This window comes from Ovis aries, chromosome 11 (genome assembly GCF_016772045.2).
Source record: "Ovis aries strain OAR_USU_Benz2616 breed Rambouillet chromosome 11, ARS-UI_Ramb_v3.0, whole genome shotgun sequence".
NCBI classification, from domain to species: Eukaryota; Metazoa; Chordata; class Mammalia; order Artiodactyla; family Bovidae; genus Ovis; species Ovis aries.
The window spans coordinates 39,200,215-39,220,355 of record NC_056064.1 but is presented as its reverse complement, the minus strand read 5'-3'; the positions used below and the strand labels follow the sequence as shown (position 1 = coordinate 39,220,355).

Here is a 20,141-nt window from a genome sequence, read left to right as displayed (position 1 = left end):
AGTCCCACTATCAGCTGTGTTCCAGATACAGAACAAGAATAGACCAGTATCCTGGAAGCCCAGTACCGGCTTTCGACAGGCAGCCTTGCCCCCTTTCAGCCTTGGATCCCTTCAAAAACCACAGCTTTTTGTTCAAGGAGGAACAAAAATACAGCAACAAAAGCAACAAGGAGCCTTTGGTTTCACCAAAAGGGGAAAAAAAAACAACCCACAGCCCTGACATCCTGCCTCTGGAAGGAGCTACTGATCCCCCTGCTGGGAACACTGCCCATGGGCGGTCAGGGAGGACTCCCCTCTAACACTGTTTTTCACCAGTCCCCCAGGGCTAAGGGGCCAAAATGGTGGGGATAGGAAGTAACAAGAAGGCATGTATCCGACCAGAGGAAAAAAATGAGCAGCCAAAAAGATCAAGGCTAGACAAGAAGAACTGACCAGCCCTCAGGGTCACAGATAAAACGAGAAATCAAAATCGATGATGACTCACAAACAGAAAAGATTGTGTCAAGTCAGGAAAGGCATGGAAACACTGGGTTTCAGCTTCCTCATCTATAAAATGGGCTGTTAGGAAGCAAAGATCTCTGAGGTTTCCTGAGGCCCTGACATCTGAGTGTAAGGAGCTGGAAGGTGAGAATGAGGCGGGGGCTGCCTAGAGGTTACTACGTGTGCCCCTTTGAACTACCCCCCCCACCCCACAAACATAGCACACACACCCCTTCCTACTCCCTTCTCCTGATCTCATTTTTCCCAGTTAGAGGCAGAGAACTCTGGGGAGGCGGGAAAGCCCCAGGACTCAGTCCTGGATGCGCCTGCCACTGCCCCATCCCCAGCTAACTAGACCCCAGAGATGACTTCAAACCCCACCAGCACAGGTCCCACCTCATGCTCTGAGGCCTGGGGAAAGGAGCAGGACCACAGTCTCTTATTCCCTAGAACCAGGGACACCTCCACCCTCCTCAGCCCCTCAGCCCACAGCTCAAGGCAACTGAAGGACAGTCCCAGAAAGATACAAGGGAGCATTCCCCCATTCTTCCCCAGCCCCTGTCCACCCCCCCACTTAACACCCCAGAAGCTGGTCCCCCAGGCCTGCAACTGCCTCAGGCTGGCAGCCTCCATTGATTCAAGGGCTCCAAGGAGGAAAAACAGGAACATTCCTCCCCACCCCTGCCCAGCCCCACCCCACCCAGCCCCACCCCGACCTCCAGGCTCCTCAATTATTTGCCTGGAGACAAGACAAAGGACCAGGTTTGTAACTGTGACCAGATCTGCCCCACTTTCAGAAAAAGTAGTTTACAAAACAAATCATCCAGGGCATAAATTGAGGGCATATATATTCCTCGAACCAATGGAACAGGCTCACCCCACCTACCTAGATGCTTCAAGAAAGAATTATACAAATGCAGACATGCTTCCTCTACCTTGCCATAGCAGTGCTGGTTGCCAATGGCCTGGGAAGTGTGAACACAAACGCGGCCTATTCAGTCCTATTCCCTGGCGCTTACCCCTGGCCCCATAGCCTGCGGCGTGTGTCTGGATATCCAGAGGCACGTGTGTGAATGCACAGCCTTGGGGGTCCACTACCACCCAGGAGGCCGGCTGTGGGCTCTGGCCTGTGTTCTCTCCCCAGCCTCACCCCAGACAAGTCTGGTGCAAACAGAAAATACAAGAGGCCTTTCTGCTGCTTTCAGTCACTTTCCAGAGCTTAAATCTCAGTCTTCAGAACTCACCAGGGAGAAACAGACAGCGTTCTTTCTCTTGCCCACCCTCCTGCAAGATCCTGGCTCAGGGACTAACCAGAGAACGCAGAGGCCCCCTTGCACACCAACTCACATATACCCTCCCTGGGTGGGCTCAACTCCCTGGCAAAGGGCCTGGGCCAGGAGGGATGATCACTTGCCCCTCTGGGTCTTGAGCAGGAAGGGCTGAAAAGCCAGGCCTGAGCGTCACACAGCAAGGCCAGGCTGGGAATTGGGGCACAGCTATAGCCTAGAAACCCCGAGACTGGGGAACCTGAATGTCACTGGTGGATGGGGTCAGAGGCAGGAAGGAAACAGGAAGGGATGAGAGTGAACACTCAGCACACTGCCTGGCACAGCACAGTTGTTCAATAAAACTGGTCTAGGCTCCAGCATCCTTGGGCAGGAATTTTGAACCACGGGATAACCAAGGCCCAGACAAGTCCAGAGTGCGCCCCAAACAAGCTGGGCCTACACCTGAGATATCCCAGAATCCCACGTCTGGCTCACTGATACAGACCAGCCACTCAGCAGACTCTGGCTTAGGGAATGTGGCTGCCTCGGGCAAGGTGCTGCCACAGCTCGCATGAAACACAGCTGGGTCACAAATTCCCCAAGTCTCTGGCCCCTCATCCATTTCACAGGTAACATCCTTCCCAGGATGTTGGGTTACCCCTTCCTAGGTAACATCCCAGCTGAGTCAAAGGTCAGGGAAGAATAAGAGCTGTAAAGGCTGGGGGAACAGAGAGGGGTCAACCTGCTGCTCTGGCTGGAGGCCAGGAGAGGCAGGGGACTCTCACCTCCGGCAGGTGGGAAGCAGCATCTGGGAGGGGTGTGTCATCTTCCACCTTTCCTGGAGCCACCCCCAAGCCCTACAGGAGCTCCCCACCCCTACTGGCTGTAGCCTCTTAGAAGAGGGTAAAAAAAGTAAGCTGGGACTTTTTGGCACTAGGCTGAGAACACACAGAGAAAACAAGGACAAGCCTCTGATTTCTTTCTCCAACTCCCAGAGCTCGCTGAATTCAAGGCTACCAGAGTCTTAGGAAGAGACAGGAAGATGCCTCAGTCCCTGCTGCCCACTGAGTTTTGGGCTCCGCCAGACTCCTGTCTTGAGGGGCAGAGGCTCAGAAGCTGCCCCCAAAGGAGTCTCGTGCCCAGAAACTAGCCTGAAGTGGGCCAGCAATCAAGGGGTTAACTGCCCCAGCCTCTGGCTTTGCTGCACCCCACCCCACTCCCCAACAGAGGGAGGAAGTGGCAGAGAATCAGGGTTTGTGAGAGCCTTTAAGAATTTGAAGAATGTCCCATTTCCCTTGGGGGGAGGATGGGAGGGGTCGGCAGGGGAAAGAGGACCAGTAGAGCTAATAGAGAAGGGGCAGCTGAAGGAGGAGCCAGGACCTAGCTGTGACCTTCTCTCTAGCCCAGGCAGTCTCCCCAGCATCCCAGTCCCTCCCAGAAGGGAGGAGGTTCATGGTGCTTCTTGGGCTTGAGATTTTATCGGTTTTCCCAGCACCTGGCACAGGTTGGCATCTAGCAGCCGGCAGGCAGTAAGTGCCTGATGCAGGCTCCAGCCAAGGAGATGAGGCTGTAGTGTGAGCAGGGAGGGGAAGACAGGAAAGGGGAGTTGTTGTTCAGTTGCTAAGTCATGTCCGCTTCCTTGTCCTTCACTAACTCCCGGAATGGGGAGACAGCAATTCAAAGGGCTTTAAGATCCCAACTCCTTTTAGACAAATCCCAAAGTTACCCTCCTATGTGAACTTCACCTGTGGAAAGGCTGAAGAATTTAATTCCAGGCTGAGATTTTTAAAAGGTAAAAAACAAAAAAAGGACTCGGACTTCCCTGGTGGTCCAGTGGCTAAGACTCTGTGCTCCCAATGCAGGGGTCTTGGGGTTCAATCCCTTGGTCAGGGGACTAGATCCCACATGCTGCAACCAAAGATCACGTGCCACAGCTAAAGATTCTGCATGCCACAACTAAGACCCAGCATAGCCAAATACATAAACATAGAAGTAGTTCCTTTATAAAGGGACTCAAGTCGGAGCCTAAATTTTTTTGAATGCTGACCTTGCCGCCTACTTAAGTGACTTGACCTTCCAAAGCCCCCCCACAGAGCAGTGAGGTTGTGAAGTCCTACAGGAGCCCAGACCTGCACGTGATCAACCCAAAGGCATTCTCTGAAACTGCATGGGATGGAACAGGGTGTCTCCCTGGGATGGGAGACCCCACCTCAACCCACTGCCCCACAGCAGGCCAGAGCAAACTCCACTGGAAAAGACATGAAGTTCTCTGCCTCCCTCAGCAGGCAGGGAAGAGGTCTGCCTAGGGTCAGGCTACGCCCTTCATGCTGCTCCCCAGTCTCAAAAAATGACAGGGGGGCCCCCCCAGAGCCCAGGGCCCAGATTGTCTGGTAGGGACAGGGCAGGGGAGAGGTGACAAGTTAGCTGCCGCCATGGAGAGAAATGTGGAAGGCGACATGGAGAACACGACCGCCAGAAACAGGACTTTTTCTCAAAAGACCACGTGGATCCCTCTCTTGCAGCAGGGTGTGGTGGAGAGAATAAGCTTGCTATATGGGGACTGAACCAGCCTCTCGCTAGTCATTCATCTTGGGAAAGCCCCTTCCCTTCCTCAAACCTCAGTTTCCTGCTCTGTAAACTGGGCGCACTAACAGTCCTGACTATCATCCCCCCGTGGTGAGGAAGACTCAACACGGCTAACACGTACGGAGCAGAGTGTGGAAGTGCTGGGCCCTGCCACCTTGTGGGTATTAGAACAGAAGGAAGCTCTGAAAGTGAAAGTGGAGTCACTCAGTCGTGTCCGACTCTCTGCGACTCCACGGACTGCAGCCCGCCAGGCTCCTCTGTCCATGGGATTTTCCAGGCAAGTCTACTGGAGTGAGCTGCCATTTCCTTCTCCAGGGGATCTTCCCGACCCAGGGATGGAACCCAGGTCTCCTGCATTGCAGACAGGCGCTTTACCATCTGAGCCACCAGGGAAGCCCTCAGTGCCCGCCCAACAGCCCCTGCCCGGGGCGGACTCACGCGTTGCAGTAGGGCTTCTTCTCGTAGCCCTTGTAGTTCTTCATGTTGAGGGTCATCTTGCAGGTCTCGCAGTGGAAGCATGCTTTATGCCAGTACTGGGGGTAGAGGCAGAGGGAGGACACTGTCAGATAAGCAGGACTTAGGAAGGGGGCTCAGGCCCCAGGAAGGAGCGCTCCATCCCTGGGACCAGAAGCAGACGGAGGACACTGTCAGATAAGCAGGACTTAGGAGGGGGGCTCAGGCCCCAGGAAAGAGCGCTCCATCCCTGGGACTAGAACAGACACCCCCCCAGCAGAAGTGAGCCAAGGACATCTCAGGTCACGGGTTCCAACAGCTGATGACACCTTCCCCTGTCCCACTGGTGCTGTCAGCAGGAGAAGTGCAGACCCCAGAGTGAGTGGGGAAACCCCCCCCCCCCCGCCCCCGTGCAGCCCCGAAGTTGGCTCCACCTCCCCCAGATCACTCCCGCAGCCTGCCTGCCTGAGCAGGAGAAGCCTCATTGCTTATGCAAAGCTGCACCAGGCGTTGCTAAGAAGCCGCTGCTGCTGAACACTGAGGGGCAGCGCCTCAGCCTAGACAAGGCCTAGGGGGACAGGAGAGCCCAGCCCCCACGTACCCAGGCCTTCCCACACCACAGCAGACACACTTGGGCCTGGGCAAGGCCCAACCCCAATGTCTACTCTTCCTGAGGGACCCCTGCCCAGAGTGTGGGTGAGTGCCCCAGGCTCTAGCTAGCACCCCCACACCACTTCCCTCCCTCCCCTCAACTGTCTCCCACACCCCAGCTCCTCTCCTGCACAGTGGGCATCACAGCCCCACCCTGGCTAGTTGGGTGACCTCGGTAAGGACCCACACCTCTGAGCCACTTCTGTGTCTGCAGAATGGAAACCTTAATACCCATCTCTCTTGGGACTGTTGAGGTTTAAATGAAAAATCACCTATAAAACCCTCAGCACAGCACCTGGCACCTCTAAGTACTCAAATATCAGGTGCTGGGTGCAGCAGGGGTGACCCTCAGCTGAGGCGGCTGGGCAGGAGGTGTGTGAGTGCTGGGGTGCAGGTGGGGCTCTACGGGGTCCAAGCACAGCTAGAAGACCTGTGAGTGAGACTGAGTGATCAGGAACCCCCCAGCAGAGGCCAGGGGCCCAGAACAGAGCGACGATCAGTCCAGGGCCTCCAAGGGAGGGGGACAGGGTCAAAGACCACAAGGGCAGGGGAACTGATGCAACAGAGGTGACCCCATCCCAAGAAACGCTCAAGCTTGAGAAAACCCAGGCAGAGGAGAGACTCGCCCCTGGCACCTGGCAGCCCGGGACAAGGCCCTGGGGTTAGCACCTACCAGCAGCCCAGCTTCCAGGGCCCCAGAATCCGGGCTGTCGGGGCGACCCAGCTGGCCTTTCCCTGCCCTCTTTCCCAGCAAGCCAAAGGACATCCTCCTGATTCCTCAGAGAAAGAGGCAGAAGCCAGGGAAGGGCACAGGAAGGCTTTCGAGGTACCCAGCAAATGCCTGGTTTTTGGCCACCTATCAAGAAATTCCCCTGAGGCAGTGCTTTTCAGACGTATTTCCCAGCCAAGAGGTGCTTCTGGGCCACTTGGGAGAAAGAGATCGAAAAAAAGGTTAAGAGGTTGGGATACCACCTCCCTCACCCTGGCCGTGTTGACCAGAGCCCGCAGGGTAATTGTGTGTGGGGGTGGCGGGGGGAGGAGTAATCACCTTCTAATAGGGTACTTTTCCTATCAAGGAGACCCAAAGGCCTCTTTAGGAGTGGAATAATGACCAAAGGAACAGGAGAACCCCTCTTTGGGAAGAAGGCCAGAGGAAGTCTGGAAGCAAAGAGGAGGCCAGTGAAGCTGGGCTTCCAAGCCAACCTGGGCCAATCCCACAGCCCTGCCTGATGCCTCTCAGTGCGAAACCCCAGTGCAGACAGCCCACTGGAAACCTAGAACAGAGTGGTCCCTGCCCCCCACCAGCCCCAAAGTGAAAGCCCCTCTCCCTCCCGCAATGCCTGGGAGGCGCTGGCAGAACGCCCCAGCCCTGCCACCACCGAGTCTGCTGGCCTCTGCCTGCTTAGCCGCACATGCCCCTGCCTGGGCCCCCGCCTCCCCCCACCCCCGCAGGGGCCTGCCAGGAAAAACATTCTCTGGAATCCAGACCATGACCCACTTTCACACACACATAGGCAGGAATCCGCACTGTCCTGGGCCTGGGAACCTCCAGAGGTGCCCCCTGATTGACCTGGGGGAGACCAAGGGAGAGACACAGACACGTCCACCCTAGCTCACAGCCAGGTACCCACCCTGGAGCCAACCCCCTTGCGGCTGAGTATACTGACCAGGCTAGGGTACCAGGCCAGCAGCCAATTCAGGGGTTCTACAAAATACCCCCTGCAGCCAGCTACCACTGGAAGGAAGGGGAGCCCCATACAAGGGAACAGTGCCCATTTCTATCTCTAGCTCTTCCCCACCTCACCTCCAGACACCCCCTGCTCTCAGCTAGACACGTTAGAGGCTAGGGAGTGGTCATCTGTTCTCTTACAGGGGGTCCAGGAACAGAATAATGAAAAGGAGGGGACTGAATGCCTTCAGGGTAACTACAGAACTCTGTCTATGCATCTGTAAAGAGTGGAACTAAAACCCCGGTCCGGTCCGTGGAGGGGGTTCCATGCTGGGAGGAGGTGACACAGCCTCACTTCCCGCCCCTCTCTGGAGGAGGGCACCAAGAAAGGTTCAAGAAAATCAGCAGCTTCCACCACTGTGTCCTTTTGGAGACAGGAGAGTGAGGGGAATGGGGGGCAGAAAATGGCAAGTCATTCAATAGCCCCTGTGGGCCAGGCAGACCCAAGGAAACCCCAAATGAAAAGACACCCATCCCTGTCTCAGTCAGGTCTGGTAATGGACACAGTCAGGGAAACATGTCAGTAACACCCCACAGTGACCCTCTGTCTGCCTCTTCTCCCTGCCCCAGGAGCCCTGCCGCAGAGCAGGAGTCCCCTCTTCCTTACAGGCCACAGGTAAGGTTTCAGAGCAGCATTCCTGGGACTCAGGGAGCAGTTACTTCTAAACATGCAACTTGAATCCTCCCCACTGCCCTGGAAGTCCACGACTTGCCTGTTCACCAAAACCTAGTTCTCTGGTGCCCGTTAGGAGCCTCTCAGCCCATGTCCCAGGCTCCAGCATCAGCCTCCACTCTCCCTGGCCTGGAGCTCCAAAGCTGCAACCCACTCCACAGAAAGGCAAACTGAGGCTGCTGGGAGCAGAAGCAAGATGCCCTGCACCTGGGTGAGGTTGGGGGTCAGCCTTTTCTCTCCAGAGTCACCGTAGAGGCTGGGGGAGAAGCTGCTCACAGCTCTGGGGGTGGGGGATGTGGTGAACTCCAGGTCGCTGTGCCTGCGGCCTGGGATCTTGCCCACTCCACCCTCTCCACCCGGGCGCCCTATGACTCAGGGCTAGAGAATGAGACCTCTCCCTCCCTTCCTGTCACCCAGGGTTACAGTTTCTCACTCCTCCAAGGGCAACGGTAGCCCCACCCTGGCCTGGTCACCAGCCTAGCTCAGCTGGCCACCTGGGAGGCTGGCTTAAAGGCAGAGACCATGGCTGCACCTCCCCAGATTCCCAGGGAGTATTATTCCTGGTTCAAGAGCTCAGGCCTTGGGCATTCCACAGGCCAGGGTCAGGAAGAGGAGGGCCCACTAAACACATTAGGGAGATAGTGTAAATTAAAGTACTTTTTTGCAAACATAACAGGCAGAAGAGCTGAGCACCAAGAACTTTAGAGCTGAATTCCAGCTCAGGCTGTGGGGAGTGAACCGCATGACCTGTCTGGGCCTCTGCCTACGGGGGTCATAATTTACAGGAGCCGTCGCATCTGCTCTGTGAGGCTCCTGGAAAGACTCAGCCTGGCACATTCCAAGGAGTCTATGCAGGGATGGTCATGGGATGACTGTAGGGTGCTCTTAGCTAGGAAACGAGGCACCAAGGCTACAGGCCTTTTCCCCTCTTCTGGGTCCCGTTTCCTTCTACCTTGCTGCCACCTGGGGGGTGAGGGGACGAGGGGAGGGTACTTCAGACAACCAGAGGCAGAGAACCCTCCCAATAGGGGAGTCCAGGGGACTCAGCCCACCAATCCTCTACCCTCCTCAATGCCTCCATCTGTATTCAGGAGCTCGGCAAAAGCAAGCCAGGCCAAGGGGACACAGCGAGTCCCCACGTTAGTGCCTCCCAGTGTGATCTAGGACCAAACTCCCAAGTCTGTCAAAAGGTAGAGGACACTGCGAGACGCAGCCTCTCTCCCTCCGCAGAGGCCCTGCAGCAGCCAAGAGGGCCCCGTACCACGTAGGTGCTTAATGTTCATTGAATGAATGAGCGAGCGACATCACCCTGTTTCTTCCCCAACTCTAATCCCATAAGTTGGGGAAACAAATCTCGACCTCAAACACCGTGGCCAGCCATACACATTTATTCAGCATGAGGACACGCTGGGTAATGCAGGTGGACGGTAGGGTAGCCATCAGAGGTGATGTGGCTTTTACTCACCTAAGCCTTTGGGAGATAAGGCTCAAGGAGGAGGAAAGGCTAACACCAAGAATGTAGCTTGTGCTCTGGGTCATGTCGGGTCCTAGGGAAATTGCAGTGAAACAGGTGAGTCTAATTTGACTCTCTCCTGTTGTAAATGGGTTGTCTTGGGAAGCTGGTTAGCAATTGTGTCTATGGGACTGAACATCTGTCCTCAGGCGTCAGGTCCCCATTCTAAGTGCCTGCCCTTACTGCCTGGAGGGCGGTGGGAGGAACCAGTCTAATACCTGGATATTCCAGGCCTCCTGCTCAGTGCAGGGGTGACATCTCCCCAGGGAAACCTCCTGTAGGAAGAGAGAGGAACCGCCAACTCTCACTTCCCAGGGTGCCCACCACCTGAATGTCCTCTTCCAGAGAGGGGAAGAAAACAGATGGGGAGGGCGCCTTAAAGGGGCTGCACCCTCCCCTCAGACACCAAAGGTCTTTACAGGGAAAGCCAGGTATGGGGCTGGACAGAGTACCCCAGAAAAGAAGAGGGCGCACAGCCTATACCACATCCCCTTCCAGGCACTGTGACAGGCACTCGGGTGCACTTCCCCACCTTCAAGGAAATGACATCATCACACCCATCTGATAGACTCTGAACACTGAGGCCTGGAGCCATTCACAGAGCTGGTGGTGAGCGGACCTGGAACTAGGAGCAAGTGTTCCAACGCCCAGGCTAGTGTCCTTCCAGCAGACACTGCTTCCGCCTTATGTGGGTGGAAAGTGGCCATTGCCTCTACCCAGTTCATGACTGTGCAGAAGGGGAGCACAAGGAACTCAAGACGCAGAGGCCAAAATCCCTCCCACCAGGGAAGAGCAGAAACACCAGTGTGCAAGGCCAGAGAGCTCTCAGCTCCTGCCCCCAGGCTCAAGTCCTGCCCTCCCGCATGGTCTTTGGGAAGGTCAGCACCCACATTCACTGCACCATAACATGGCCTTTCTCTCCTCCTGCCCAGCCAGGCCCAGGAGAGAAGACTGAAACAGCAGCGGCCCCGCATGACCCGTTCCTCCAAGAGCAGTATCAAAATGATCTCAGAACCATGGAACCCCACCCCCTCACCCTGACTCAGAGGCCAAAGGTTACTGAGGAAGCTCCAACCCTAAGGAGGGGAAAGACAAAAGAATCCAAGGAACGACCCTTTCCCCCCTCACAAAAAATATCTGACTCCAGGTGGGCCCTGCACCCTCTTCCATCCCATGGGCCCCCAACCCCTGGCCAGTCCAGATGGGAAAGAGGGAATGTGTGGACAGGGGGGCAGCTTTAGGAGGTGAATGAAAGGCATGATGAAGAAGGGGACAAAATCCTAGAGGCCTCTCCTCCAGACCGAGGAGGGAATGAGAGGGAAGATGGATTGCCTTAGGATCTTAGATTAAAAGAGGTCCGGATCCTACCCCAAACTGCAGGAAATACCCAGTTCCACTCTCCGCCCCCCTTCAAAAAGTATAATGGCAACCAGATGAACGAGTCCAGCATGATGGGGGTGGGGGGGGAGGAAGACGCCTAAGGGCCCCCAGGGGACAGTGAATTTCCAGAAGGCCACCTTCCCTTTCCCCCAACATCTCCCCCCTTTTCTTGGCTCCCCCTGAACTTAGCCAACCCCACCCTCCATTGGGGAAACCTGCTCTGAAAAGTTAGCTCTTTGTTCTACAGGGTGGACTCAGCCTCTGAACACAATTTCGGGAGATCTCAGTGAAGCAACCCCCCACCACCCTACTCCAGCAAGCGACCCCACCCGGGTCCGGCTGGGCGGACCAACGCTGGGAGTTGGCTTCTAATTTGAGGTGGGGGCTGGGAAGCTATGGAGGACTCAGGCTAGCCCATTAACCGCTGAACCACCAAGAGGGCTGCAGGTCGTCCGAAAAACGGGCTCTCTCAATGGGGCTCGGGTCCTTATCCGAAGGCCAGTTCACCAGACGCAACACTTGCCCGCTGACGGCCCCCACCCTCCAGTCTCCAAGCCAGGAAGCCGGGCCAGTAGCCGCCGGAGCGGACCGCTTAGCAGGGGCCCCAACCTCTGCCCCGCCCCCCCGCCGCCCCCTCCCCCAGCGCCCAGCGCTTCCGCCTACTTGGCGCTCGGCGAGGCGGGGAGAGGGAGCGGCCGTCTGCTCTCACTCTCCCGGCCCTAGGGGGCGGGACTGCACCCCTAACCTTCCCTCACTCCCCCCACCCCCACTCCGGGGCCCGGCTTCTCCACCCCCGGGCACCGAGCCCACTCCTCTCCAGTAGTGGCTGCCCGCCACGCGTGGACTCCTTTCCTCGCCCCAGATCTCCTGGTTTCCAGACTGGGGTCCGTCCCTCACGCCCCATGACACCACCCACCTTTCCTCCTCCCGGGATCGCGGTAACGGGGCGGCAGAGACCCAGCCCCGCTCTCCTCCTCCGATCTGGAGCTCGGGGATTGCAAAGACGCGTCTCCCAGTCCCGAGTCTCACCTTATCCAGACAGTTCACCTTCTCCGTGGGGTACACGATCTTGCTGCACCGAGCGCAGTTAGGATTCATGGCTCCGGGAAAGGCTGGGGCGAGGACGCCCGAGCTCGCGCGCGTTCTCTTTCCCCGGAGCGAGCTGGCGGGAGACGGCCGCGGCCTCAACTGCACAGGCGACAGCGACGGCTGCTTGAGCTAGGGAACTGGCCTCCGCCCCCGCCCTCCTTCCCCTAATAAACACAGCGGGGAGGAGGGGCTGTACCGGGGCGGGGACGCGCCGCGGGCGCGGGCAGGGGCGCGCGCGGCGAGGCGCGCTCTCCAGGCTACGTGGGACTGCGTGGGGGCGGGTTCCAGGGAGGACCGCGCGCCCAGCGGTACGCGCCTAGGTGAGCTCGCAAGCAGAAAGGGCCCTGGAATGCGCCCGGAGGCCAGGCGCTAACAGGCGACCTTGCCCAGGGCTCTTCCGCCGCTGGAGGCGGGGCGGGGGCGATCCGGTGGCACATCTGGGCACCTGGGCTGCAGGGCCGGCGAGCCCCTCGCAACCGCCCAGGGTGGGGTTCGAACCCACTCGAACACCCAACCAGATTCGTCAGGTTTGGGGATTTCCTTTGTACCCGTCGGTACCTGGCGAGAAATCCGCGGATCTACGGGAACCCTCCCTGCCCCGCCCCTAAGATGTTAGCCATGCCCTGCAACATCCTCTCCCACAATTTGTAAGGCGGAACCCGTCCCTCCCTGCAGGACTCAGTCCCTCGCAGACCGGGTTAATTCTTGCGTCCCCGCGCCTCTGCCGTGCAGCTTTCCAGTAGTTCCCCGAATCCAGCGAGCTTCTGCTTTGCGCTCGATCCCTTTTTCTCTTGCGTTTCTTTCTCCTTACCTACCCTTACTGTTCACCTTTAGCAGTGTCTTAACACCCAAAAGAGCCGCATCCAAGCCAAGGCGCGGCGTGGGGGTATAGCTCAGTGGTAGAGCATTTGACTGCAGATCAAGAGGTCCCTGGTTCAAATCCGGGTGCCCCCTCGGCGGTTTTTTCCTAATTTTTGTCTAGTATAATTATTTCCTTTTTGATTCATATTTTAACCTCGGGTCCTAGGTTAGAGAAATAGAGAAAAGCTATTTTAAAATTCCTTCCTCATTCTCCAACCTTAACGGAAGGCTTTCGGTTTGACTTCGTACTCAGCAGCAGGAGGGGGTGGGTACAGGAACAAATCATGTACAAAAACTTCAGGTCCCCACGACCCATGCGGGAGGTACCGGGATTTCTGCGGCAGCCGCAGTCGTGTAAGGCGGTTCCAGGCGCTGGTTCAGGAGGCAAGATTCCCCCAACTTGGTGTTTCATTTTGGGTAGGGGTGGGTCTGGAGAAGAAAACCCACAGACACAGATTTTCTCCAACTTCAACTTTCTTTATTACCGGTGACAAGCGCGTGCCCGAAGCACCTTTCCTTATTGCTCATAACACCAGCACAGTGAAAGCAGTTTGAGAATGTGGAAATGGTCAATGCCGACCCAAAATCTCATTTTAATTTACAAAAATAAAGTTATGTCCTGATATAAACTGATATAAACTTAATGTTCTCAAACTTGAGTGTGTGTCAGAATTAAATAGGGAGCTCCTTAAAACACTAACCCCCCCCCAACTACCAGTTTCTGATACTCTTGGCCTGGAGTGGGACCCCAAGAATTTGCATTCTTAAATTCCCAGGGGGTGTTGATGCTGCTAGACCACACTTTGAGAACCACTGAGCAAATAATACAACGCCATTAAGCTTCATAACCTAAAGATGGGGACAGATAACTGTCCACTGCATGACTGGCTGTTATCACTGTTGGGTCCAAGGAAAAAGATCAGAGAGCAAGACCGACCCTCTCGACTAGGTTTTGCCCAAAAAAAGGAAAAAGAAAGGATAGTGGGAGAGGCATGCTTCTTGAGTCAGGGGGAATTTGTGGTATTTTAAACTTGGAATTTGGTTGTGTCATCCCTCAGGGCCCCAGGGGAATACTACTTGAATATTTTTTTCCCCACGGCTCCCCTTACTGTCTGGAGAAGAAAGTGGCAATCCACTCCAGTATTCTTGCCTGGGAAATCCCAGAGGCTGAGGAGCAATGCTTGGGGTGGCAAACAGTGGGACCCGACTGAGCATGCATCACTGTGAGACAAGTCGTGAAGCTGGACGTGGTGATTAAGCAGAGCTGCTGTGCAGGTCAAAGCTCAGAGGTGAGAAATAGCTAATTTTTCACCCCATTCTTGGACACTAGGCCTCAAACTCCACCTGTAGGTTTATCAGGCCAAAACCCTGCCTTTGAGCTAATATAAAGAAGGTGAAAGCCGTCCACTTTTCATCTTAAATCTGTGCCGTGACTTCGCCACTACTATGAACTAGGCAAAATAATATTGCCCTGCCCAGGCATTCCATTTCTTCCCCTCCAAAGAAACTATGATTAACATTAAACCAGTAAGTCCTAAAGGATCTCAAACTGGAAAGGTATCAGCCTTCTTTCTACCTACCGAGGGTACAGATGAGTGGGCTTCTTGCCAGTGAGTCGCGGTGGAGTCATTCCTGTGTGACTCTTAGGGCATCTCTCTGGTTAAGAGTATTTTCTGAGAATCTCCAGAAAGTTTTGGATTCAGAACATACCTCTGACTTTGTGTTAACTTGTGACTGTGAAAAATGGAAAATCAGGGAAGGGGGCACCCGGATTTGAACCGGGGACCTCTTGATCTGCAGTCAAATGCTCTACCACTGAGCTATACCCCCTCTGCTGGCAGTGTTCTGGTAAATGCTTTTTACATCCATTCTAGACTTTTTTTTTCCCCTGAAAATTCTTTTCCCAAAATCAGTTCCTTCTTGCTACAAGATATTGAATAGTAATAACGAGGAACAACATTAAAAGACCTAGTAAAAACATGGAATTTTGAAAATATGTGAACTTTTGTCTTTTCTAAGTTCAATTCTTTATCCACAATCCCAGTCATCTCTTCACCCTAAGAAGTCAGAGAAGAGCTTCTTGCAAAACTGAGTAAGGCATCCTTTCTCCCAGTCTCTCTAAAAAGAATGCAAGCACCAGCTGAACAGACATGTCCACTGAGAGACTTTCCCTGCCTATGTTCTCTAGTGGTCCCCTTCTATTTTTAGGAAACAACTACTTTGTGCCCCATTGTAGGTACAGAGCATACTTTCAATAGAGAGGTACAAAGGTTCTCATTCTCACTGACTTTAAAATCAAATGGAGACAGAATAGAAACAAGTGCACAAATGAATAAATGAATAAGGAAAATGACTAAAATAAAAGACAAGATATGTGTTAGGGAGGTACGAGTGGGTATTTCAAGACGCATAGTTAGGGAAGAGTTTTCTTCATAGGTGATTTTGGAGTTGAGATGTAGATGACATGAAAGAGACAGCTATTTGCCCATCTGTTGGGAGTGGGAATTCCAGTTAAATTGGCTGCTGCTTTGGTCGTAGGGATGAAACTATAATTCTAAAAGGTGCATGCACCCCTACGTTCATAGCAGCACTATTCACAATAGCCAAGACATGGGAACAACCTAAATATCCATTGACTGGATAAAGAAGATGTGATACATATATACAATGGAATACTAAGCAGTCATAAAAAAAAGAATGAAATAATTCCCTTTGCAACACTGTGGCTGGACCTAGAGATTATCATACCAAGAAAGGTCAGAAAGAGAAAGACAAGTACCATATAATATTACTTATTTGTGGAATCTAAAATATGACACAAATGAATGTATCCAGGAAACAGAAACAGACTCACAGACATAGAGAACAGGCTCGCGGTTGCCATGGGGCTGGGGAGGGATGGCTTGTGAGTTTGGGATTAGCAGATGCAGACTATTACATAGAGAATGAATAAAGAATAAAGCCCTACTGTATAGCACAGGCAACTGTATTCAGTATCCTATAATAAACCATAATGGAAAACTGTAAAATATATGTATAAACATATATAGCTGAATCACTTTGCTGTATACCTGAAACTAACACAACATTGTAAATTAACTATGAGTTTTGTGCATGTTAGTCACTCAGTGGTGTCCGATTCTGAGACCCCACAGACTGTAGCCCACCAGGCTTCTCTGCCCATGGAATTTAATAAAAAATTTTTAAAAAAGAATGACTCTTCTTTTTTGACTTCACTATCTTGGTGCATGTGATTTCCTGAGATAAAGAACACTGAGAAAGCAGTAAATTTACCAAAAAAAAAAAAAAAATCCTCAAGAGTGTCTTTTCAAAACTCTGAAACGAAGGTAATAAAGTACAGCCCCCTAGCCTCGTAGACTTCACGTTCTCGTATAAGGTCAATATGCTAAGTCTGAGGTGCCCAACAGACATTTAAGAGAAGATTTTAAGTATGCAGCTGGAGATCCAGTTATTTCTGAAGTTCGGAAACATGTCTGGATTTGAAATGTGATGTGAAGAGCTGTCAGTATATAGCTGGTAGCTGGTGAAAAATCAATCCCAGAAGTGTGCTCGATTCGACTCATACCGGCTTGTGAGAACCAATTGTTAAATTTTGCAGAATTTTTAAAGCCAGTTGATTTCACTTGAAATTAGCAGATGGACGTTTTTACGCTATGAGAATTGGCAAATCCTACAAACCAGGTCCTGGGGAGCCAGTTATTAGCCTTTTATCAGCACAACCCTACTTCTGACTGGTTCTGATGTTCTCCAGAAAGGAAGAGGCCAGCATTCTCTGAGGAGGAAATATACGATGCAGAAGGTTTGAGAATGGAGAACGTGTGTGAAAGAATCATTTTAGAGACTGAGAAAGTGAATCTACTCAGTCAGTGGTGGAGGAGTAATAGACACAGAGCCTGTTTCAGGTTGGCAGAGTGGTTCAGACTTCCCAGTGCTCCTCTAACACTAGTGAATTTGAGTTTAATGAGGTTTGGCTGATAGGTACCACTAGGGTTTGTAGTGAATCAGGCACTCTGCCAACTACTGAAGAATACAAAAAGGAAAGCAACGTGATCCTACCCTCCAGGAACTTAGTCTATTGGAGAAACAAGATATAGACGCCAAGGGGGAAAAATTCCTGACAGTCGAGAAAGTAAATGTAGAGTGCAACAGAACTGTGAGGAAAGTTTGTTGAAGTCAAAGACTTTCTTAATATTTGGTAGTGAAAAAGAAAAACTGGACAGGGGATCATAGCTAAAGGGAGGATTTTCCAACCTAGGGGAAATCTATTGATGTTGGAAGGAGCAAAGCGAGTGGAAGAGACTCAAGATGCTGGAGATACCTTGGGAAAGACAAGGGAAGCACTTCCTTTCGTGCGCAAAGCATAGGCTGGGCATTACAGTACAACTTGGGATGCAGTCAGGGAGGATAGAAATTAGACTTAAAGAATTCCCAGATGTCAGAGGTATAAGAGGTTGTAATTGTTGGAGGAGAGAAATCCCATCGCACACCCCACAGTGTGTCTGGCCGGACTGGACTTCATCCTTCCATCCTTCCCTCTTACCATTTGGGTCCGGATTGCTTTTTCTCTTGGTCCTTAAGCATCAACCTGGGAAACTTGAAAGAGTTAGTCATACATGTCAAACTATTGTTAATCACCAAGGCAACGTCTGCTCCCATAAACACTACAAATAAACTGTAATCTTCTTTTCACCAGCAGAGGGGGTATAGCTCAGGGGTAGAGCATTTGACTGCAGATCAAGAGGTCCCCGGTTCAAATCCGGGTGCCCCCTTGTGGTCTCACTTTTAACCCTTATCCACCTCAACATGATAAGTAGCAAATATTTGGTCATTTGTAAGTGTTTTCTGGGAATACAGAAATTGGTCAACTACAGGTATCTGGATTTCACATTCTAAAAAGGTCAACACCCAAATAAAGGAATTTCCGGTCTACCCAACAGGTTCCAGTCTGTGTTTGGAAGTTGAATTCTTCAATGTCTGCCTGTGAGACCCTTTCCACATAAGGAAAAAGAATTTACTTCGCACTTCCTTACCTGTTTCATTCTTGTCCATTCATGCATGCAGCTTTCCAGAGGCTGCATGATGTCACAACAGACTAAATGTGGAAACATGAAAATCCAGATGTCTTTCATTTAGCCAGATATCAAAGAAATTTCTAAAGGAATGAAAGTGAAGCCGCTCCTCTCATTATTTTTAAAATTTAAGTACAATTGTTTTTAAGCATACGTATTTTCTCAACATTCAAATAAATGAAAAGCATAGCATCCGATGGCAAATGCTTCATGGCAAATAGATGGGGGGAACAATGGAAACAGTGACAGACTATTTTCTTGGGCTCCAAAATCACTGCAGATGGTGACTGCAGCCATGAAATTAAAAGACGCTTGCTCCTTGGAAGAAAAACTGTGACAAACCTAGACAGCATGTTCAAAAGCAGAGACATTACTCTTCCAACACAGGTCTGTCTAGTCAAAGCTGTGGTTTTCCAGTAGTCATGTATGGATGTGAGAGTTGGACTGTGAGGAAAGTTGAGCACCGAAGAATTGATGCTTTTGAACTGTGGTGTTGGACTCTCTTGAGAGTCCCATGGACTGCAAGGAGATCCAACCAGTCCATTCTAAAGGAGGTCAGTCCTGAATATTTGTTGGAAGGACTGATGCTGAAGCTGAAGCTACAAATATTTTGGCCACCTGACTCATTGGAAAAGACCCTGATGCTGGGAAAGACTGAAGGCAGGAGGAGAAGGGGATGACAGAGGATGAGATGCTTGGATGGTATCACAGACGAGATGGACATGAGTTTGAGTAGGCTCCAGGAGTTGGTGATGGACAGGGAAGCCTGGCATGCTGCAGTCCATGGGACTGCAAAGAATCAGACATGACTAAACGACTGAACTTAACTGATTTTAACAGGTAATGGATCATCTTAAATATTTCACAATTTAAATTTCTAATCTGGTGACTCTCAGTAGATAGATATAACTATACAAACTAAACCTTTTTGGAGTCCTCAATAATTTAAGAATGTAAAGGATATTCAGATGAAAATATTTGAGAATCAATGCTCTAAGTAACCAACCAAGACAACTAATATAGGCAGAAAAGCTAATTTTCTGGAAAAATTGATTTTGGTTTTGGGTGTGTTAGTCTGAAGTACCTGTGGAGGGGTCCCTATCACGGTTTCCATATATTAGCTAGAGCTAAGTAGAAATGTCTTAGGCTGAGATACAGAATTGGGAGTTATCAGCTTATTAATAGTAATGGAAGGTATTGGGTGGTGTGATCACTCAGAGAAATATACTGAGAAGGGGCAATGAGTAAGGAGAGAGCAATATAGCATAGTGGCTTAGAGCCTATACTTTGGAATCAGTCAGATTCAGGATACCATTCCATCTCTACCTTTCATGATTTGTTTGATCTTGGACAAAAAACACTTAAGCTTTCTATTTCCTAGTTTCCTCATCTGTAAAATGAGGTTAATAATACCTAAGTCACAGGGTTGTAGGGAGGATTCAAGAAGTCACATTCCCATAAAATGGTTAACTCAATGATTAGTATGTAAGAACACTCCATATATAGTAACTTCTATTATTACTAGCATCTTGGAAACTGTAGGTGAAGAGGGTTAAGAAGATGGGACTGGTCCCAGTGTGCAACAATGTGAGGTTAAGTAAGATAAAGACTGAGGAGTTTCCTTGGATTGCAGAAAGAGTAGGTTACGGTGGACTTTCTAGTATAATTTATCAGTATACATAATTTCTAGTATAATTTCAGTCATGTAGTGAGGAAATGAACTCGATGACAGGGGTTCAAGGAATGTGCGCGCCCAGGAAGTAAAGAAATAAGACAGATCATTTCGCAGCTCTGATTTTCATGGACCAATGAAACTACTCCAGAGATGGCAGTGTTGAGATGGCGAAAAGTTGACATAGGCTTTAAAGGAACATTTTTAACAACAAAAAAGATGAAGCACGATGATCTTTTAAATTGAGTAAATGTAGCTTTGTGAGAAACACAGTATTTTCCAAATATTTCTAATTTTGTCATAGAAGAAGAAAAATTCCTTCATGCCAGGATGCTGACATATGGAAACCACTGAGGTAGACTTCATTTGTTCAGCAATCATCTGCCATGTATTTATTGAGTCAGGCCCTATGCTGAATGCTGGGGATATACTGTTGAACAACAATAACAAAGAAACATGAATTCAGCTTTTACTGGAACATATAGGCTAACTGTGGGGGTGGGAAGTCATTCAGCAAAGTCATGAAATACATATTTAAGAACTGAAATAAATACTATGATGGGAAAATACCTTTTAAGAGAAGTCAAAGTAAAATTTCTCTAAGAAAAAGATATTTAAGCTGAGATCTGTAAAAATCAATAGATGTAAAAATGAAACACTTTACATCGTATAAAAATACACAATGAGGGTAGTCAG

General features: G+C 51.2%; 1 protein-coding gene and 3 non-coding genes across 5 annotated transcripts in view; 2 read left to right on the top strand and 2 right to left on the bottom strand.

Annotated features, from left to right (window-relative positions):
• Nucleotides 1-11,961, bottom strand: part of LASP1 (LIM and SH3 protein 1) — a 41,258-nt gene extending 29,297 nt beyond the window's left edge. The window contains exons 1-2 of one of the 2 annotated variants that reach the window (XM_004012830.6): nucleotides 11,763-11,961; nucleotides 4,773-4,867 (exon numbers count right to left, since the gene is read on the bottom strand). In XM_004012830.6, the coding sequence (XP_004012879.1) occupies nucleotides 4,773-4,867; nucleotides 11,763-11,831 (164 nt within the window). In that variant the 5' untranslated portion in view covers nucleotides 11,832-11,961. Of the gene's footprint in view, nucleotides 1-4,772; nucleotides 4,868-11,762 lie in introns of those variants that run through there. The other variant, XM_004012831.4, reaches the window with a different exon arrangement.
• A 743-nt stretch (nucleotides 11,962-12,704) lies between these two features.
• Nucleotides 12,705-12,776, top strand: TRNAC-GCA (transfer RNA cysteine (anticodon GCA)). The gene has a single exon. It is a non-coding gene; the product is annotated as a tRNA-Cys (tRNA).
• A 1,665-nt stretch (nucleotides 12,777-14,441) lies between these two features.
• Nucleotides 14,442-14,513, bottom strand: TRNAC-GCA (transfer RNA cysteine (anticodon GCA)). Its single transcript has one exon. It is a non-coding gene; the product is annotated as a tRNA-Cys (tRNA).
• A 2,888-nt stretch (nucleotides 14,514-17,401) lies between these two features.
• TRNAC-GCA (transfer RNA cysteine (anticodon GCA)) lies at nucleotides 17,402-17,473 on the top strand. The gene has a single exon. It is a non-coding gene; the product is annotated as a tRNA-Cys (tRNA).
• The last annotated feature ends 2,668 nt before the right edge of the window (nucleotides 17,474-20,141 follow it).